This window comes from Sesamum indicum, linkage group LG1 (genome assembly GCF_000512975.1).
Source record: "Sesamum indicum cultivar Zhongzhi No. 13 linkage group LG1, S_indicum_v1.0, whole genome shotgun sequence".
NCBI lineage: Eukaryota > Viridiplantae > Streptophyta > Magnoliopsida > Lamiales > Pedaliaceae > Sesamum > Sesamum indicum.
In genome coordinates, this window is record NC_026145.1 from 13,115,937 (window position 1) to 13,136,278 (window position 20,342).

The 20,342-nt window shown below is 33.0% G+C and overlaps 1 protein-coding gene across 1 annotated transcript; it reads right to left on the bottom strand.

Moving 5' to 3' along the window:
- Positions 1,640-9,772, bottom strand: LOC105166894 (stromal processing peptidase, chloroplastic-like). The gene is made up of 13 exons (XM_020697023.1): positions 9,280-9,772; positions 7,660-7,851; positions 6,834-7,075; positions 6,152-6,350; positions 5,641-5,688; positions 5,348-5,455; positions 5,035-5,223; positions 4,602-4,901; positions 3,870-3,971; positions 3,013-3,147; positions 2,584-2,808; positions 2,127-2,330; positions 1,640-1,888 (listed from the first exon to the last, which is right to left on the bottom strand). The coding sequence occupies exons 1-13, from the start codon at positions 9,481-9,483 to the stop codon at positions 1,655-1,657; spliced, it is 2,382 nt and encodes a 793-aa protein (XP_020552682.1). The 5' UTR covers positions 9,484-9,772; the 3' UTR covers positions 1,640-1,654.

Below are 20,342 nucleotides of genomic sequence, written 5' to 3' on the forward strand. Positions count from 1 at the left end.
TGCCTCCCACACAAAACAAAATACTATTATTCGCTATTATAAATATGTAAAAGCTAAGCTTATCAAACTCCCCAAACTTAAACAATGCTTGTCCTCAAGTAAAAGTCTGACAATGCAAAAGACATGTTCTCAACATTGTGCCAACGATTCGTAATAACAAACGTAACCTATAACCTATATGCACATAATCTCAAAATACAAATGCCGCAATACGTTATGTAAACGTTAACTTATCATAATGAGGGTAAGAGGCCAATCACATCACAACACCTTGTTTCGCCAAGTGGAGAGTAGAACAATCAAGCTTCCACAAAATCATAGGTTTCTAAATGTCACCATACCCGTCGCTTCAACACAATACCCTTTATCCCCTTATATTTGCCTAATTTGGAACGACTTTTGTTGTTCTTTCTTTTTTTTGGCCACTAATGATTTTCTTTTTCTTTTTTTCTTCCCCTTTTGTCTTGTCACGGCTTTTCTTTCCTTTCTTTTTTTCTTTGTTTTTGCCGTGGATTACGTTCTTTAGGCCGTATTTCGGTCTTTTGACGCGAATGACAACACTTGTGGTGAAGGCACCCGGTTACTCAACCAAAAAACGTCGTATTTTGGTCTTTTGACGCGAATGACAACACTTGTGGTGAAGGCACCCGGTTACTCAACCAAAAACCGTTTTACCTAAAGTGCTTTGCATACTCATGGCTCTAGTCACCGTTTTACGTGAATAACAACATTTGTGATGAAGTTACCCAGTTACTAAGTGACCTAAACCAGCGGAGTAGATGTAATCTTCCCTTTTCTTGCTATTCTTTCCATTTTTTTTCTCCCATTCATGGTAAAGAAACTTCTAAGGGGAAGGGCCTTTGACTTTTCAAAATGATGCATGTCCCATGTTAGGCTTATAAGGATCAACTGGGCAGCGTTTGGCAAACAAATATGATTTCACAAGAACTCCGATGATTGAGTGGAAGCACAGACATTCCTACTCTTTTTTCAAGCAATTCAAAATGTATGAAATTAGGCCTCAACTACTCCACATTTACTCAGATCAACAATCACATAACACAACTGCACATTCATGTCTACTTGAAAATAATCCCATAAGTATCTATTTGCAAAAATCTAAGATCACAAAAGTAGCATAAGCTACAGCATAAGACTAGCATGATTACTATTGCCAAGCACTTGTGTAATTCTCACCATCACGGCTTATGATTATGACTTTTGTCCAGAAATATTGAACAGGAACATTTTGAAGTAAAAGCATCCTGTCGTAAAATATGAAACTGCAATTTCAAAGTTAAAAATTTTAATGACACTGCTTCTTAGAACCTTTAGTTTCAGACTAACACTAAGCGCTTGCTTCATAGCTAGAACAGAAATCTAACTTTTCACAGCCAAAACACTGATGTATTAATTCTGGTGCAAACTATTCCATCAAAATAGACCTTGAGGTTTGAAGAGCCAAAAAGAGCAAGAATGCTGGAGAAAATAGTGATATGTGAGACCAGATGTTTCAAAAATCAAGTATATAGAGAAATTCTTCCAATAAAACTAAATTGGAAACAAGATCATGAACTGAGTTTCTGAAGCAACACTTAATTTTATTCCTAAAAAGGAAAAGACAGCAGTCAATTACAAACTCTGAATAGAAGAATCAGAAAAACTTCCCAAACACAATGAATATTTTTAACTTATTGAGAATATAAAAATTATTTACCTTGTAATTTACAGGAATGCCATTTGAAAGACGCCGCTGCACAATTCCCGTATCCTCGTCATAAACCTTTGTCGTTTTCTTTTCTTGGTCAACAGGAATGAAGGATGGATTTTGCTTCAACCTTAATTCTTGCAGCTGTTCTGAAGAGATCAACTCTTTTGGTATATCAAGCTGCAGAAGAGAGAAAAAAGTTTTAAGTCAAATAGGAACTGGGCGAATGAAGAAACTTCCCCTTTGCCTTCTACTCCTACTCTTCTGTAAATGGGAATGACAAGAATTAACAGAAGCATCTTCCGAGCACAACTTTCTAAAGATGAAAACATAAAAATCTCTCTCCAACTGGAGGGCAATGGCCCCAGGCCCGCCTGATGCCCCTCTTATAACATATAAAAGCCTTCAAGGTAAATACCTCGGGCTCAGCCTCAATGGGTTCCTTCAAACCAGCTTCAATAGCATCCACAATCTCTTCTGGTTCTATCTTGAAGTCAGTTTCACCAATTCCATCGATGTGCACTTTCTTTGGCACACATGCAACAATTGCAGCTGGGTGCGGCGCAGATGGTTTCCCATAATCAGATATGAACTCCAATACCTCTGCGCCAATAGAGTTGACCTAAGACATATCAGAAAATACAACATCAGTATGCAAACTTCATCCTAGGAACATCTACAACTTTGCAAACTGTGAGTTTGCTGTTGATTACTTCCATATACATAATGAGGAAACCAATAAGTCTGAGAAGGTAACTGTTCATATTTCAAACAATTTTGACATATCATGATTTGTCTGCTACATGTGAAGGCAAAATACAAAAAGCTACCATTCAGGTAAACCAATGGGATTGGAAGGAAAAGGCAATAATTACCTCCTCAAGAGTAACTGTACCAGCAACAGCAACCAAACTATCATGTCCTTGCCTCTGATCCATCACAGTGTGACCGAGTGCATCACTTTCCATAATGAAATCTAAGTTATCCACTGAGGACACATTGTCAATCATAGCTGCCAATTGTTCACTATCTTTCAACAGGGCATCTAGATAACGGGCTAATTCACCATTAGTAACACCAAATTCTTTAAGCCTTCTAACCTGAAATGCAAAGCAAAAACATAAAGGATGACACGATAACTGGAAAACCTAACCAAAAACTAAACTGTTTCAAGAAAACAAAGAGAGAAAGGCAACAAATGGGATCCTATTATTCACATTGAATACAGTATCTGTAAGTGGCAACAAGGTAACATATATGATTGTAGAGAGAGCATAAGAAAGAAACTTAGAGAAACAACAAACCTCCAGCACAGCAACTTTGATTGCATTTTCCCAATTTTGAGGTTCTGCATTGACAGTAAGAGTGGTTACTGTACAACCTTCTCTTCCTGAATCACTGTGATCCAATTCCACCGACGTAAATGGGGGATTCGAACTCTGAAAATTCTTCAGATTAGCTTCAAATACAAATAATGAAGACGCAAACTAAAACACCAACTGCTTAGACAAGATTGACAATAGCCATGCAGATAGACACCAAATCAAAGTAACTCCAGGCCAACATTGTAAAATTAATATCTCATGGAACCACATACAAATTGAACTATGCAGTGAATATACTGTCAGAATCTTTCAGAGACTAAGGATGACAGTACTTTTGATGCTGAGCAATTGTGTTCACAGTGCCATGAGGAAGATAAAAAATCATTCCATGAATCAGGTTACCTTCAGCTTCATTTCCTCAAGAAAACTAATGACTGGTTGCCTTTTCAATAAGTTCATAGTTCCAGTGACCAGTCAACTCAGTCAATGCATTAGAAGAGGCACACCGAAGAAAACATATGATTAGTTATTTTTGGCACTGACAAGAAAAAAGATAATATTTGTTACTTTTCTGCAATATACTACTTGCCTTATATTTTTCTATAATTGTCGTTGACTATGCCTGGATTTGGATGAAAGAACGCATAAAGAGGAAACATTGTATGTCACTTCTCCTTTTCTTAAATAATTAAGAAAGAAAAAGGCGCCTCATGAATTTCACAAGCAACTTAAATTTTGACCTGAGGCAACATAAAAGCAAACCATAACATACTAGAGGCAGAAATCCCAAGACGGCTTTTTGCACAAGAACCAATTGAAAGGAAAAGTCAGTGCACCTGGTATCTTGTGTTAATTCGGAAATGCAAAGCAGAAAGAAAGATCCTCTTCATCAGCACATTCCGCAAGTCACCATATGTACGAACCTTGTTAACAGGGATCTGAGAGAAAACAGCAGTAGATTCATTATGGTAGAAATTATTGATAAAGAAAACTACCTTTTTATTCATCTAAAGGAAATGGAACATCAGCGAAGGACTCCAGGTACTGCTACTCCATGTTCTTAAAAACGTTGACTATAAGCATAAGCCGTGGCAATCCATTACCATCTCTGTATGGGAGAACAGAGAAGGTAGTGACTGCCTTCAGATATTAAAGCTTCCAAAACCAGCACCAAATAATCAACTGCAGGTCTTCAAGTGCACAGGCTAAGTAATACACGTAACCAAATAACTAAAACACAATTCAATTTTGACTAAGATAGCTAACCTTTTTTCCTGTTTTCTCTTTTTTCTTCTTTTGTACTTTTAACATCATCCTTGCCCATGTAGGCAATTATGTTCATAGTATGATGGTAAATCAGAGAAAGGATGCCTTTTAATCCCTAATGCCCCCAACCCCCACACCAAAAATATAAAGAAGAAGAGCAGAATAGAAGATATGGAAGGAAAGAACACTTTCAAGAGTAACTATAATAGTCTATGCACATAGAACAAGTCCCAGTAACAGCATAAAAGCAACGATGCAAAGAAACAAATTTCAATAAATACTTAGACTTAGAGAGAACAAACCTTGCAAAACATATTAATTGAGAAATTCTGAAGCAATTCATGCTGAAATATTTGGGGCAGCTTTGCATCGGTGTAGCTTCCAGGAAGGGACCAATTGTGTTGAACAGGAGGGCGAATAGCATGCCTTTCCTTTCTAAAGTTTTTTGATGATTCCACAGAATTGGATAACCTTTCCTGAGATAAGCCACTAGCCAGTCCAACTGACAACTTAGGAACAAGGAAACTGGCCATCGCACCAAAAGCGCTTGGTGTAGGTGAAGCAGCTACCTCACTTTCCATGCCCGTCTGTCCAAAAACTGCCTACAAAAGACTTGGATATTACCTACTACTTCTGAGGTAACTACAGAGAAACTAAATGTAGACACAATAACAGACGGATGCCCCAGATCAACATCATCTAGAGATAGTTAATCAATTGAGAACAATTGCATACTTCAATGTGGTTAACCGTCTTTGAAATGTCATCAATGTCCCCAACGATGTATAATGTGGCATTTGCGGGGAAATACCAGCGCTCATGGAATTTCCTGATTTTATCGGCATCCCATTTCTTAATCTGCTCCTCCAATCCAATAGGAAATCTTTTGCTCAACTTGTTCTCAGAGTGCAAGTGTTGCAACAACTGTACCAACAAAAGAAATGAAGAATTGGGTTAAAAACAGATAGCAAAAGGAAAAGAAATTTGGTAAACAATGAGATAGAGAAATAAACATAAGTTATCTATGTCCATCTATTGTGGTAAATACCTGACAATCGACACGGTATTCTATGGTATTCATCATTTGTAGTTCTGACAAAATTGCCCTTCTCTCCTTTTCAACTCGAGAAGCCAGAAATTTGGGGTGAAAAGCAATCTATGGCCAACCAAAAAGAGATTCATAAAGAAACCAACTTCAAACAGCATATAATTGGAAACATAGTAAATTATGTGGAAACAAAAGAAAGAAAGTTGAAACCTCATGCATAGCCACTGACATAGACAGGATGAACACAAAATTTAAATCATATCTAACCATTAAAAGCAAAAGAGTGGCTATACCTCATTCAGAGCATCCAGAACAACTGGCACCAAATCACCTTCAGAATCCTAGAGATTGAAAGTTCAATTATATTAGGAATATAGAAACACAATGCTGAAAAAAACACAGTAAACCACTACGAACAGAGACGAGACTAACAGAGAAGTATCATTTAAAAGGACATCAGCCAGAAAAAAACATGAGATGAAACTAATGGTAACAGTTATATAGATGCCAATACGTTTATGAATAAGTATCCAATCCTATTGTCCTTGAAAATAACTACTTTGTGAGGCAAATCAACCATCTTCATCTTCACATTCACAGTGAGTTTTGTCCCCTCTAGGACAGTCACAAAGAAAGTCAACTCTGTTTCCTCATTTTCCTGTGCTTCTATGGTTGTCCCCCACATCATCAGTATAATCATCCGTTTCACAAGGAAAAATGCATGCAATCAAAAGTAGAGAAGGATATACATCGACCAAAGCGACGAGCCCATCCTCACAAGCAAAAGATGGAAACTGCACTAACCTTTGTACTGGTTGGTGAGTGAATATGAAACACTGTGTGATGAAAATCTGTGTAAGCATTAGATCTTGCCCCAGTTCCAAGAAGTTTCTCACGTTTCTTACTTCCGAGGAATGCAACATGTTCGATCATATGAGCAATTCCTTGCTCATCATCTTCCTCATCAATGGAACCCACGTGAACTTCCATGTGAGCTTCAAACCTATACTTCAAACCTTGAAGAATATTAGAGAGGTGCGAGAATGACAGAAAAATGATCTTTCTTCAAATTGTAATACCAGTATGGTCGTTAGGGAATGGTAAATATTTTTCTCCCCCGAATATTGCTTCTTTCCCACCATGACACATTCATAATGCTCTTAAAAATAATTATAAGTGAACAAGAGAAAGAAAGAGAATAAGAAATACTTCATAATTCTAAAATCAAGCCATTAAAGAAGAGATGTAAACCCCCCCCCCCCCGGCACCTTGTTTGAGCAGAAAAATGATGAAAAATGGTGAGGTCAACATTCATATATTCCTAAATGGGGAGAATTATTTTCACACCGCACTGCAGATTGCAATGTTTCATGATTTTCTTGAAGAATTGATTAAAAATCTCTTACAATGTCACTGTAAATTCGGAACAACCTAAAAGTACATTTATTGCATCCAACTGACTGCAAAATATTGTAAACAACAGTACCTGTTAGGAGGGACTTTGTTCGGCAGAATGAGGTAGCGGAGCCCATTCTTCAGTTGTCCTCTGTGCAATTTCGGGTGAGAAGGAAGCTCAAATCTCAAAAAGTTCTCAAATTCTTTTCTCTCTACTTCTGATTCTAATAAGTCCAAACCCTCTTTCTCCATAATACCATCAGGCCATGCTGTACTTGCTGCATGTGGCTCTTCAGGGCCCACAGTGGCATGTGGAACATCAAATTGTCTAACCTGGCAGGAACAATCAAATAGAAGTGAGTTCAGACTATTAGAAGATAAATGATGAAACTTCTTGAAATTACAGATTAACCATATAGAACATGCCAAATGCTCGACACAAGAACCAGATACCAAGGGAAGGAATGAAAACAAAATCAGCATAAACGCACTTGTTTCCCTAAATTCCCTTCACTCTCCTCAGAACTCGCCATTCCCTTCCTTGCCTCAAAAAAACCATCCTAAAAAAGGACAACGATGCTGTAGAAAAGCAGTGTTGGATAATGTAAATATTTGCTCTGAATTGTGGTGTGGATGAAGAAAGATCCTCAAAATTTTGAAAAAGATGGAAAATGGGGTGGAAATCAATTGTAATCATAGAATTATGATCAAAGATGAATATAATCTATAAGTAGCAGAAAACAATTGACGCCATTCAAATCTCCCCACTGCCAATTTAGCAAGAAGAAAATGATATAGAGAAGAGACATCACAATTTTCATACGAATAGTAATCAGACTGGCTAACAACTTGTCTTCATAGATTCACCATCAAGATAAAGCACTGGAAAAGAACTACTACAGTTACCAATGCCTTACATTAGCATAATCAAGTTTGTGCCTTGGCAGATGAAAGGTTGACTTGTCAACAAAGAATCCGGAGGTGAATCTGTTCACATCAATTTGCTTTCTTTTGGAAGCATGGAAGCAAGTCACTTGTTGACACTTATCTGCTAACCGTGACTGAGGTATCAATTCATTGAGCTGAGAAGAATATCTTCTCCCTGTAGTCTGCAATAAGGGACACCATTAGCAAGATATTATAGTCAGTAGGGTGACAATGGAAAAAGATAGTACGCAAGTCAGCAAAACAAAGATTCCTTGAAAAATTGAAATAATTTTATGTATAATACAAACTAGATAAAAGCCATTTCAACAAATTTCAGACAGGAACTTATTACCTTACTTAGCTCCAACCTATTTTCAAGACTTAGGACAGACATAATTCAACTGTGTCTTTACCCTTGTCAACGGTTGTAACATGTATAAAAAGGTCTACTTAATGCAAACGGAAGCAATGTTTTTGCGTCGGCTGATGATCCAAGTGCACAAAGCCTTACCCTACAAGCAGGGAGGTTTTATTGCTAGAACGTGAAGCAATGACCTCAGGATTTAAAGAGTAACCTTTACAGAGTGCCACAGTGTCTCCTGTAACAGCATTAACCTGTGCTAAACAACAAATTCTGTGATATTCCGTGATCTTAAATTTCTTTGCACCCTCTAACGTAGTTGTCACAAGTAACTGTATCAATCTTGCAGCGGAACAAGCTAATAGGCCTCGACACCCAAGGTTTCAAATTAAGAAATGAGGTAATTAAGCATTCAGAGCTCTTTCTGTCTCTGCTCACAACTGTGGAGTCTGTTTTTGCATAAATGACTAAAGACTCCAAAATGAACTCCAGAGGAAAGAGCCTCCAACTCAAATATAACCTTCCTATCTTAAACCTCAAATTTCCATTTTTCCATGCTATCATACTACAGAGGACTATACCAAATCCAAATTCTGGTGACTATTGATCATAGTTCAAAATCGCAGCGTCGGTGACAATATCAGTCTCAGTAGACATTGTTCCAAATGAGCCACAGCGGATCAAGATATTATCGCATGATACGGAACAAGTACATTTTATGATGTTATAAAGGTCTAAAACAACAATAAAATTATAAAATAATATGCGAATAACAAAAATGTCTACACAAACTCGAATTGTACTAAAAAACAGTTCATTATCAGTAGCACTAATAAAATATAAATTACACATGTAATAATACATTAAGCAAATAACACCACAAGAACTTTCCAAAAGAATACTGTAAATGTCATGAGTGCATACCGCATTCATTATAATATGGTGTTAGCGGTAATATCCGTACATAACCCATAATGTTGTGGCCTCTATCTTATAACCCAGATAAACATATAGATTAGAGATAGTTAATATCAACTAATCATAAAAAGAAACTACAATTGTCAATCATATAGATAGTTAAAGCATGAGTAGCCAAGTCCTCAAAACTTCAATATTCACTCCATATGAAAAACCAACGCACACAAAAGTCCATAATCCCGCGTTATACATAACAATTAACACCCTACAAAATTTCCCAATAAAAACAAATGATAACAAGATTGAAACCCTTTCATACAAGAATTCGCACCTTAGTGCTAACAGGAACCGGGTAGCTGGGCCGAGTCAGCCGACCCCTTTGCGGGCGCCACGAAATGGGCTTCTTTGATTGTACCCGGAAATTAGCAGCAAAATAACTACACTTATAACTATCTCTACTTTCAAAATAGCAATTATTGGCATGAATCTGGGCTAAAACCGGTTTTGTGTTGAATACAACCGACGAGGTGTGCATATTTGTGACGATTAGCGTTTAGTCAATGAGTCCCAGATTGATAGAGGTGGTCAAGAATCTCGAGCGAAGGGAGAAGAGTAATCTTGGAAGATATTGGGATGGGAAAAGAAGAAAAACGCAGAAGAGTGAAAATCTTGGGGTGGTTGTGTGTAAAATAAGCAGTTTTAACGGTGAAGTGTAGAGAGAGAAAGAGGGTTGTGGTTGTGGCTGGGGCGCCGTGGCCGGTGTAAGTGGTGGCGGTTTCTCCAAATTGGCTTAGATTTTTTTGTTTTTCCACCAAAATATCATACTAATTTTGTTGTTAGGGATGATCATTATTTTCTTTGCATTTTTATTTTTTCTTTTAACACTAATTCGAATTTTAATTCATCTTGATTTTTTCTTTATTTATATTTACCGTATATTTTTTTTTTATTTTAATTTAAATTCGTTAAAATTTGACGCTGCCCAATATTTAAAAAAAAATAATTGTAGATCAAATTATTTTTTTATGCATTAAATTGCGGCATGTGAACCTATACACATTATCATATGCAAGATCATTTCATAAGTACTATGCACAATTTATACATTAAGGTAATCAATTATCTTTGATAATGTATTTTAATGGCATTGTATAATATATTTATTTACAATTAATTAGATATTTATGTACTCATCTCTTGTTGATATGGAGCAAATCTATTGCTTCAAATAATGTAAAGCGTTCATACTTCTTAAAGTTGAAAATATATAGAGAAAAGTGTCTCAAGCTAATGTTCGAGCATAAAGACACTGTAGCTCTAAAGTAAATCATGTTATACTTACAGCAAAAGCTCAAACAGCGTTTAAACCAAATGATATTCGTACTTGACGCATGTGGATAAAAGAGAATACCGAATGGGATGGACAACTCTCTCTAAAAAAACACAACAAAATGGCCCCATAACTTTAGGACAAAGGGTGCATTACCGCACAGGAAGTTGCAAGTAAACCCATAACACGAGTCTCACAAAGTTGTAAGATCATGTATTGATTGATGGCCGTCCAAAATCAAAAAATCAAGAAAGTTGATGAATTAACGATAGAAAAACCGACAATCGAAACTCCTGTGAATGACGACCATAACTATTGCATGCCTAAAGTAATGAATTCCTTGTCAAATAAGTTCCGACCCAATTGTTTTTTATATAAACCTGAAAAAAAAATTACTATCACATCTTAATAATCTATTTTCATAGAAAACATTTGTTTATAGTTCATATATACTATCACAATTAATTTCCATATAATTTATTTTCTTATAAAATTTTCTACTGTTTCTTATATAATTTCTGAGTTTGACAAATTCTACATGAATTTATTTAGCATTTAATAAAATTAGCACCCAACTTTTCATTTATTGACTAATTCCAGGATTTATTGTCATGGCCCATTTGAGTTTGATTGGTGGGCCTGGACTAAAAAACAAGTAGGCCGAAACAGGAAAGGCCCATAATAAAATACTGGGCCCGATGGAAGTGGATCAGCATTTCCTAGGTGACATTCACTTGAATTGGGCACTTATCAACTTATTTTGATTTTTTGCGGTTTGTTAATAATATTATAAATATTAAATTATTTCACCAAATATTTTCACTTTATTTTTCTTCTCTGCTTTTCACTTTTTGTGTTTAACTACTCTCAAATTTTGCTCCTACATAATTTATAATGTTTTATACAATTTATTTCACCATAAATTTAAAAGCTACTGCAAACGTTTCAGACAATTCATTACGGATTGAATTGAAATACTAAGTTGATTTTATAGACGCTTACACAATTAACGGGCCAATATTTGAATATTATATTGAAATGTCGTTTTGGTCGGTTTATAAAATTATTTACAATATCCTATAAAATGTTTGAAAGTTTATAAAAATTATATAAAAGTAGTTAATAAAATCCAAAAACGAAATATATAAGCTTATAAGTTCTTAAAAAGTATTAGAAATCATAGCAAACTCATTTATTTTTCATGTATGTTAACTATAGAAATTATAGTTATACAACTTCATAATATTATTGTATTCTTTTAATATTTAAGTTAAATTAATATATAAAAAAAATCTAAAAACCATTTTATAAGACGTGCGAGCTTATAAAGTCGTTTAAATAAATTTACCCAAACAACCTCTAAGTCAAGCCTAATAGTTCCAACTATTCAGAAGACTGCCACTAGGCTGAAGATTCTGCATAAATCCAAATTTACCGAACTATTCATAGTATTATCTACAACATTCCATGTCTTCTAGTTCCATCATCTGACTAATATTTTTTCGTTTAACATCCGCACCGTCCATCATAGGTATTGTAAGAAACATTTTTGTATGTTTTTTTTTGTGAAATTTATACCAACAACTTATCTTTCTGTATTTGAAAAAAATATGTATTAAATATAACAAAAAAAATGAATTATATCACATTAATATAATATAAGCAGCCTATTTCCTGAAAGCGATAAAGAAGGGGACAAGAATTTAATGTTAAAAAGAGTGTGTCTGATTAATACAACTTTAAATTATTTTAAAAGGAGTGATGGAATTTAATCTTTATAGGGACATATCAAGTGGAAAAACTTCAAAAATAGTGACTAAAAGTCAATGTCCTAACATGGGTTGGGGTCCCATTTGCAGTTATTTTGATGTTACCCTTTGCGTGTATGATGGGCTTGTCAATGTCACTTTAATAATTATGGCTATGATTCTTTTCCCATATTATTATTATTATTTTTAAATTTAAATTAATCTTTTTGATTGGATCAATTATAATTATTATATTATAATTTCAAGCATTAAAAATTAATAATTACAGTGAGACAAACAATTACTATTAAATTATACCAATATCTATGCATTAATGGGATTTAAATTTATGATTATAAGATTATTGAATCTCAATTTCGTCAATTAAAAATAAATTTTATTTATTTTTGGGTCACTTTCTTGTTGACGTCAATTTATATTATTATCCACATATTTATATTGGTTGCTTCGTCTATCTAAATTCATTTAATTATATGACTATCTTCATGTCTATCTCAATTAGATATTTTTTTAAATGCAAATTGAATTTAAAAATATTAAATAGTGTGAATTGCGTAATATAAAATTTATTATTGATATGACGTGATATATATTATTTTATGTTTTCACACCTAATATAAGAAAAGTCCATTTCAATCATACGTGTCAGAATATAAGAAAAATAGTTTAATATTATCGCATAATTATAAAAAGAAAATTAAAATCTATTAGAAAAATATAATGATTAAATTAGCAGCAATAAAAAAAAAAAAGAAAGAAAGAGAGAGAATATATTTATTAAATACTATTTTTTTCTCTTAAATAAATTATTATCATGAAAAAAATACAAAATAAAAATAATAATAAGTTAGATATATAGATAATTGGAACATGGTCATATGTAAATGATAAAGACATAATAAACTATAAGAAACAATCACATTTACGCAACGTCTCTTATCTCTACTCTCCAACAAATTCTATTTTTATTAATAAATATAAGAGCCGAAAAACATATTCTCAAAATACTCTAATCTAAATTTTGTCTAATTAATTAGGTCCAACACATTTATACATTTATCTACGAGGATACGTAAAAATGATCTATGTGCCAAGGATTTTTCCAACATTTGAAAGATTAAGATGACGACACGTGGATTTATATAAGTGTGAATATTTAACCCTATAAATATTTTAAAATTATTTTTTGGACTAAGGTACGCCATCTAATAAAAATATATTCTATATTTTTTCCCTCAATCTTGCATTCAACAGACTTTTAGTATCTGGAGATCCTAATTGGGGACCGTCTAACAAATCTAATGTTTGTTTGCTTATTTCATATATCAAATATTTATTCAGATTGAATTATTATTGAGTTCATTACGATTTCAGATACGAATCAATCATGTATTTTTATTTATTTTTTAAAAAATATGTGTTAGTTATATAATAATTTATTACATTAATTTGTCTTTTTGTTGTCTATGCGATAATAGTTATTAGTATATATGACACTCAAATATATATATATATATGTGTGGACCTTTCATATTGTAATCAACCCTATAATTTTGGAAACAAAGGCGCCTTATCTTTGTAGCATGAGTCGACTTTCTCATGAAAGAGGTACATGGGCTGGTGGGGCCCGGTTTGGGAAATGGAGCACCCACCCACCCACATTTGTTCTATTCGAAAGATCATCAATAAACCTGTGGGCCAAAGGCTGTTGATGGGTCTGGATTACTTGATTCGAGAACCTTGTGCCAAGTCAAGATCCGAATTTTAAACATGGGGTGGGGGGTAGAATTTGATGCCATATGGTTGATCCTTATTTCATTTCATCTCTCAAACTCCATTTATTATTATGTCAAAGTCTAAAGTTTGAAATTACTATTATCCGCTGCAATTCGTGAGTTATTGTCTGCTTATATTAAAGATTTTTAAATTTATATTTAAAAAGGACTTTTGATACGAAGAAAAATTGAAATTTGAAAGTATATTTATTCTTTATTTACAATCTATATGAGATGCGTACTGTTATAAAAAGGTATAATATATTAAAAATCAAGAAATTCTTATTTTTTGCACATGTATAAAATGAAGAATATTCTCATCTTCATGAATCACGAGATGCTTGAAGGCCCATTATGTCCCCTCCTGGCCATTTGTTTTGAGTCCACAATATACATACATGTCCTTTTTCCTATCCTAACTTGGTCTTCATATGCATTGCCTTCACTAATTTTGTGCCTATCCCCATATCTATCTCTTTCCAGCACACTTGTTCATATCTAATAAGAAGTAGTTGTACACGTATTTGTTAACTCAGGTGGTAACAACTTACTACTTTGAATCAAATATTTATAGGTTTCATCTTCTTTTAAGATGTGAGGTTAAGTTGGTGAAAATTTTTTAAGTACTACTGTAAGCGAATTATATTAGTTTTAAAGACATGTCTTAACTTGTGATGGTGATCGCAATCAATGAGTATTTACTAGTTGACTCAATTGGTAAGAACGAGTAAGTTTCAGCCAAATATTTGTGAGTTTGATTTTCTCTTAATTGTTGACTCGGTTTGTAAGAACGGACTACTTTGAATCAAATATTTGTGGGTTCGATTTCCTCTTAAGATGTGAGGCTGAGTTGGTGGGTAATCTGTAAGTACTACTGTGAACGAGTTATAATAGTCTTAGAGATATGTCCTGGGTCGTGATGATACTCGGAATCAACAAGTATTTACTTGTTGACTTAAGTGGTAAGACTGTGCTACTTTTAATTAAATATTTGTGAGTTCGATTTCCTTTCAAGATGTGAGATTGAATTGATGGGTAATTTGTAAATATCACGATGAGTAAGTTATATTGTTCTTGGAGTGAAAATCACTCAGACTCCTTTTTGTACCAAAAAAGAAAGAAAAAGGAAGCACGTTTTTGTATCTATGCTTAAAGAAATATAAAGTTTGTTTTTATTAATTAATTCATATGAGAAACCTCCCCATAAATAAATCAAAAAAAATGGAAGAAAAAAGAAATATTTTGGCTATAAAGGTATCTTGGCCGTTGAATTAGCAAGATTTTGGCATCATTAATTGTTGAATTTTCAATAAATAATCCCTTTTGTTTGAAATTTGATTTTTGATGAATTTGCTATTGTGAATTTAAAATTATAAATTAATTTAAACTCATCAATCCAAATATAATTTAAAATAAATTTATTATTCATCGTGGAGAGTTCTTGAACTATTCCAATAGTATATGTCCCGGAAAAATCCATTGTCCTCACAAATTATATAGTGATGTGGCATCCATCAGTAGATTGCAGTCAAAGGTATTATCAACCTTAGTTAGATAGTCCGAGGTAAATGTTTTATGGTGGCACTGCATTTCTGCCCTTGAGCTTCATCTCAATTTGTCAAGCTAGATCTCCAAGACCTTCACTCATAGAGTTTGATTTGAAGAATATTTGGTATGTTTTAATTATAAATTTTTAATACTTAAGTTAGTAACATCGGTATAAATTTACGTTACGTAGTATTAATAAATGCCGTAATAGAATACATCTTGCATCTGAAAGTTATATGTGTTTTAGATAGCTAACGTGTTTGACCAAATGAGATCCATTCATTCAGTGACAATCAGACAATTACGAAGACTGGTGTTGTGGTTTTGAGTAAAAAATATGATACTCTTAAAGTGTTTGATTATTTTCATAATACCTGAATAGTCATTTAACAAATAAGTGATTCTCATATTAATGGAGCCTTACAATTATGTAATGATGAAACGCTTTGCTCACAAGAGGGAGTTTTTTTGGAACTTATGTCGGGTGCCCGAATTCCCGATTTACATGGAATGTGGAACGCAATGCACATTTAACATCATAAGCCACATAACAAAAGGTCAGAGACTTCGAGGATAATGTTTTTACAAATAATATCAAAATTATATAACGAGCACTAGCACACACTAATACATTGTGAAGGAAGGCCCGTGTATTGTATACAATCTGCTTTTACTGGGGTCTTACACTTTCATTTATTCATGTTGAATAAAAAATATATTTTTTCTAAAAATTTTTAATTTACATTTCACCCCATTTTGTTAGGGTTTGGAAAGAAAATGCTGATCTAAGCAAAAAAATTACATAAATTCAAAAAATTCTCTCCTATGTAACATCCTCATGCATAATTTTGTACTTATAAAAGGGATTATATATAGTGAAGTTAACATAATTATATTTTTTTCTTTATAAGTATAAAATTATTATATGAAAAAATTAAATGAGGGGCAAAATTGAAAGTTAAATTATGCATTTTTTTAACGTCAGCATTTTTCATATAAATTCTAACGAAAAGAGGTCAGGTACAAACAGTGAGGTTTTAAAAAAGGTGTAAGTGTAATTCCGAAACTTCTTTAAAGGAATGTGTAATTTCACATTTTCAAAAGAGATCTAAGTAAAATTAATTCTTAATTTAATCATAGTTTTAATTTGAAAAAAAATTTGTCGATCACTCATTAATATGCGACACAAAAATATGACAAAAGAGCCGATAGGTATTAAAGACCCCAAAAAACTTTATCACTCTATAAAGGGACCACATTTAAAAAAAAAAAAAAACTGTGGAACTACTTAATTTTCAACGTAATTAAAACTATTTAATATGCAAGTAGGCAAAATATTCTAGATTGTGATCTCCCTTGTGGAATATATGCCAAAAATAAAAACATTAAAATAAAACGGGGGTAATGATGTAATTTCACCTTGGAGGAATTTCAAGCCAGAGCGAGCAGCCGAGCACACGGCTGCACCACGGTCTGAATAAGGCGATGAAAACATGTGGAAGCCGTTGGAGGCATCGAGTCGCAGCATTGCCCAACTTTGAATTGAACTAAACAAATGAAAAAATGAAAACAAAAGGGAATGTTGTAGGTTTGGTCCCTCAACTCCAACTTTATTTTATTTTTTACCCTAAACTTTTCGGAGTGGTATTTTTAACCTTTCGCGCTTAATTCTTTTTTTTTTTCTTGGGATTTTTTTAATCAAATTTGCCCACACCAGACTAATCACATTGTAAGATATATTATACTTGTTACGTGATTGGTAATTTTTTTTGAATTATAAAGAAATAAAATAATAGACTTTAAATATAAACTTATACAAAAGTCAATGTAAACTGTAAACATTGGTACGGGCTCTTGCAGCTGAAAGAAAATGCTTAAACTCCATGCTGCGCATACAACCTACCATTGAGTATCATATTGGAGATGGAACTAAGACATGGCTGTGGCAAGACCCACGACACTTGTTGGGAGTCCTGCAGCAGCGCATGCACCACAACCACCATGGAGTACGGGCCTTCCAGCAAACTCTGTGGTCGTTGTTGTGATGGAATAGGGGGAATGGAATTGACCAAGTTCTCAGTCTGTTGTGGTCACGATGATCACTGTTCAACTATCTTATTATATTTGACAGGAACACAATTTTAGAAGATTCCAAACGCTAGCCAAAAGCTGCACATACTGGTTAATTTGATCATTGAGCAGATTGAACAGAAATTATTAACTGATTATGATCCGTCTTCCTTGCAAGTTATTATTATATATTTTAGAATTTGGAAGATTGCTTGGTTAAGACCCTATGCCTCATGATGTACTGTATCATTTTTTTTCTTCAATGTAATTAGCCTTTACCCAGAAGAAACAAAAAATTAACGATTATAATATAATTATCATGTGATTCATTTTGAATTTTTATTGGAGCTTAGAATTAGTGGCCTTCAATTTCTCATTGATCTCGAACTTCAATTATTTTGATATTATTTACCATTTAGAAGAAAATTCATAATCAATCTTAATTATTACATTTTATGTTTTACTTAATATTTTTTTTAATTAAAAACCATTTATATCATGCCAGATAACATTTTTTTTAAAGTCAAAATTGAGTATAATTTGCAACCACAACCAACTAATTATGTAAAAATAAATATATAAATCATTCAACAAAGTGTTATAAAATTAAAAATAAATAAAATACGTAGTGCTGGAGTCGTGCTTCATAAATAAACATCCATAATTGAGATAGACCTCGTGGGTAGCTAAGTACTTCTAAAGCCAATTTCCACTCAAATTATTGTTGTATTCTCATTATTAAAAAAGAAAATAATAATAAACTAATTAATGCATAGTTGACTTGATTTCTTGTAAGTACGAGTAGAAATAATTCATTTGCATGTTACACAGATTCTTTGAATGATTCAAATTTCTTAAATTATTTGGTTGCTGCTAACATTTAATTAGGTCTAGAATTGTGCTTATTAAATTATAAAAACAAAAACATATGCAATAGAAAATTCTCAATAAAAAGTTCCAAAAATAAATTTTCCCACACAATTTTCAAAGAATTCAACACTAGGGAAAAAAAATTATTATTAGCTTCGATTTAAATAGCTATGAACTAAAAATCCTGATAAATATTTTTTATTTACCAGGATTGAATAAAATTGATGCAAAAATATAGATTTACCATCCAAAAAATGTTATTTGTCATGTCTTTTACCCACCCTCGTAGATACCACGACCAACAACCGTTGCATGGTCGCAATTAAGACTATATATTTTGCTTTTAATCATGACAATTAACAATTATTAAATGTTACATTTTTTTGTAGTGCAACAACGTTATCTTGAGTTTCCATATGAAACACAACTCGTCCACACTTAATTTTGAAAGAAAATTATCGTCTGCCTTAGAACTGCCAACCCAACTTATATATTACAACAAAGAATAATATTAATTACTGAATATTAGATAACAAGAACTATAAATTAAGTACAATAAAGTTGGTTTTATCACAATGTTCTTTTTGAAAAAAAAATTATTAGTAAATTTTTGTACAAGTAGCTGTTGCTCTAATTAGTGATATATATATTTACAATCATAATTAGATTTATTGTTATTAATTAAATGGTCATTATGCATGCATCATGACTAATTGTTTATATAGTGACAAGTTTATGCGTAAATTTTTGGATATTATTATTATTGTTGACAACTTTTAAATGATAATTAATTGTCTATATCAAAATTATAAATTATTATCATAATATAAAACTGGATCCACATGAATTAATGCCATTTTTATTATTATATGTGTATATATATATTTAATTAATAAAAAAGGATCATAATAAAAAAATCCTAGAGAGATTTTGGGGCTAAAGATGAAACTTTCCTTTCGCGTCGGAATTCTTAATTATTCCCACTTAAGTGGGAATAAATATATAGATTGTATGAGGAATAAATTTTCCCAGTCAATAGGAATACACTATCCTTTAACTCGTTAACTTCTCTTACACAGATTCTCGAGAAAACTAGAAAAGAAAATACTATCAAAAGAGAAAATGTGATGCTGTATAATTAAAATTTTCTAATATGATGCTATTCTTGCAAACCAAACGTGTCCTTAATTTTACTAAATAAGAAGTGGGATTAAAGAGTGAGCGGAGTCATTTTTAAAAATCATTATTTGTCTGTATTTTGTAGTAAATATGACGTTATGGCCAACTACAAACATATAGTAAGTTGTTTTTCTTCCCAACACCCATACAAAAAAGTGTGAAATTACCATGATAAATTATGTTGCACTCTTTAATTGATGAATGTGCCTCCAAGACCCAATGAACAATGTTGTGCATTTCCTACCACAAATGATCCATGTGCACAATTTTAATTATGTTGCACTCTTTTTCCATTGTCAATTGATTATTTATTTTAATAAGTTGAAAAGTAACAATAGAATATAACTTCATAATCAATATAATATTATATTGCACATATATAGTTCTTTAACTGGATGTAAGAGTACTTTAAAGGTGCATATTTTATTTCATTTGACAAGTTTAAATTAGACAATTTGTACAACCTAATGACTTAGATTGAAATATGGAGGCCCGGACTTAAGCTCAAAGTTCGTGCCTAATTACGGTTGTGGGTGTATTATTCTGAGGTGGGTTAAATAATTTGAACTAACAGCCTAAGTCTAATAAGGGAATAAAATTGTAAAATTTTACCCCTTTTTATCTTCCATCTTCCCTTGCCGCCGCCACCCCCTTCTTCATCCCTCGCCGTTGCCTCTCCCTTTTTGTTCGCTCCCCGCCCGCCTCCCCGTCTTCACACCCCATATGGTACTCTCCGTTGCCCCCCTATATCCCTCGCTCCCCCCAATCTTTCTTCCTTCCTCCTGCGACCTATTTTTTTGTCTTCCCCCACGAAGATCCACTAAAAGTAGAAAACATAACTCCACTCGAGAAG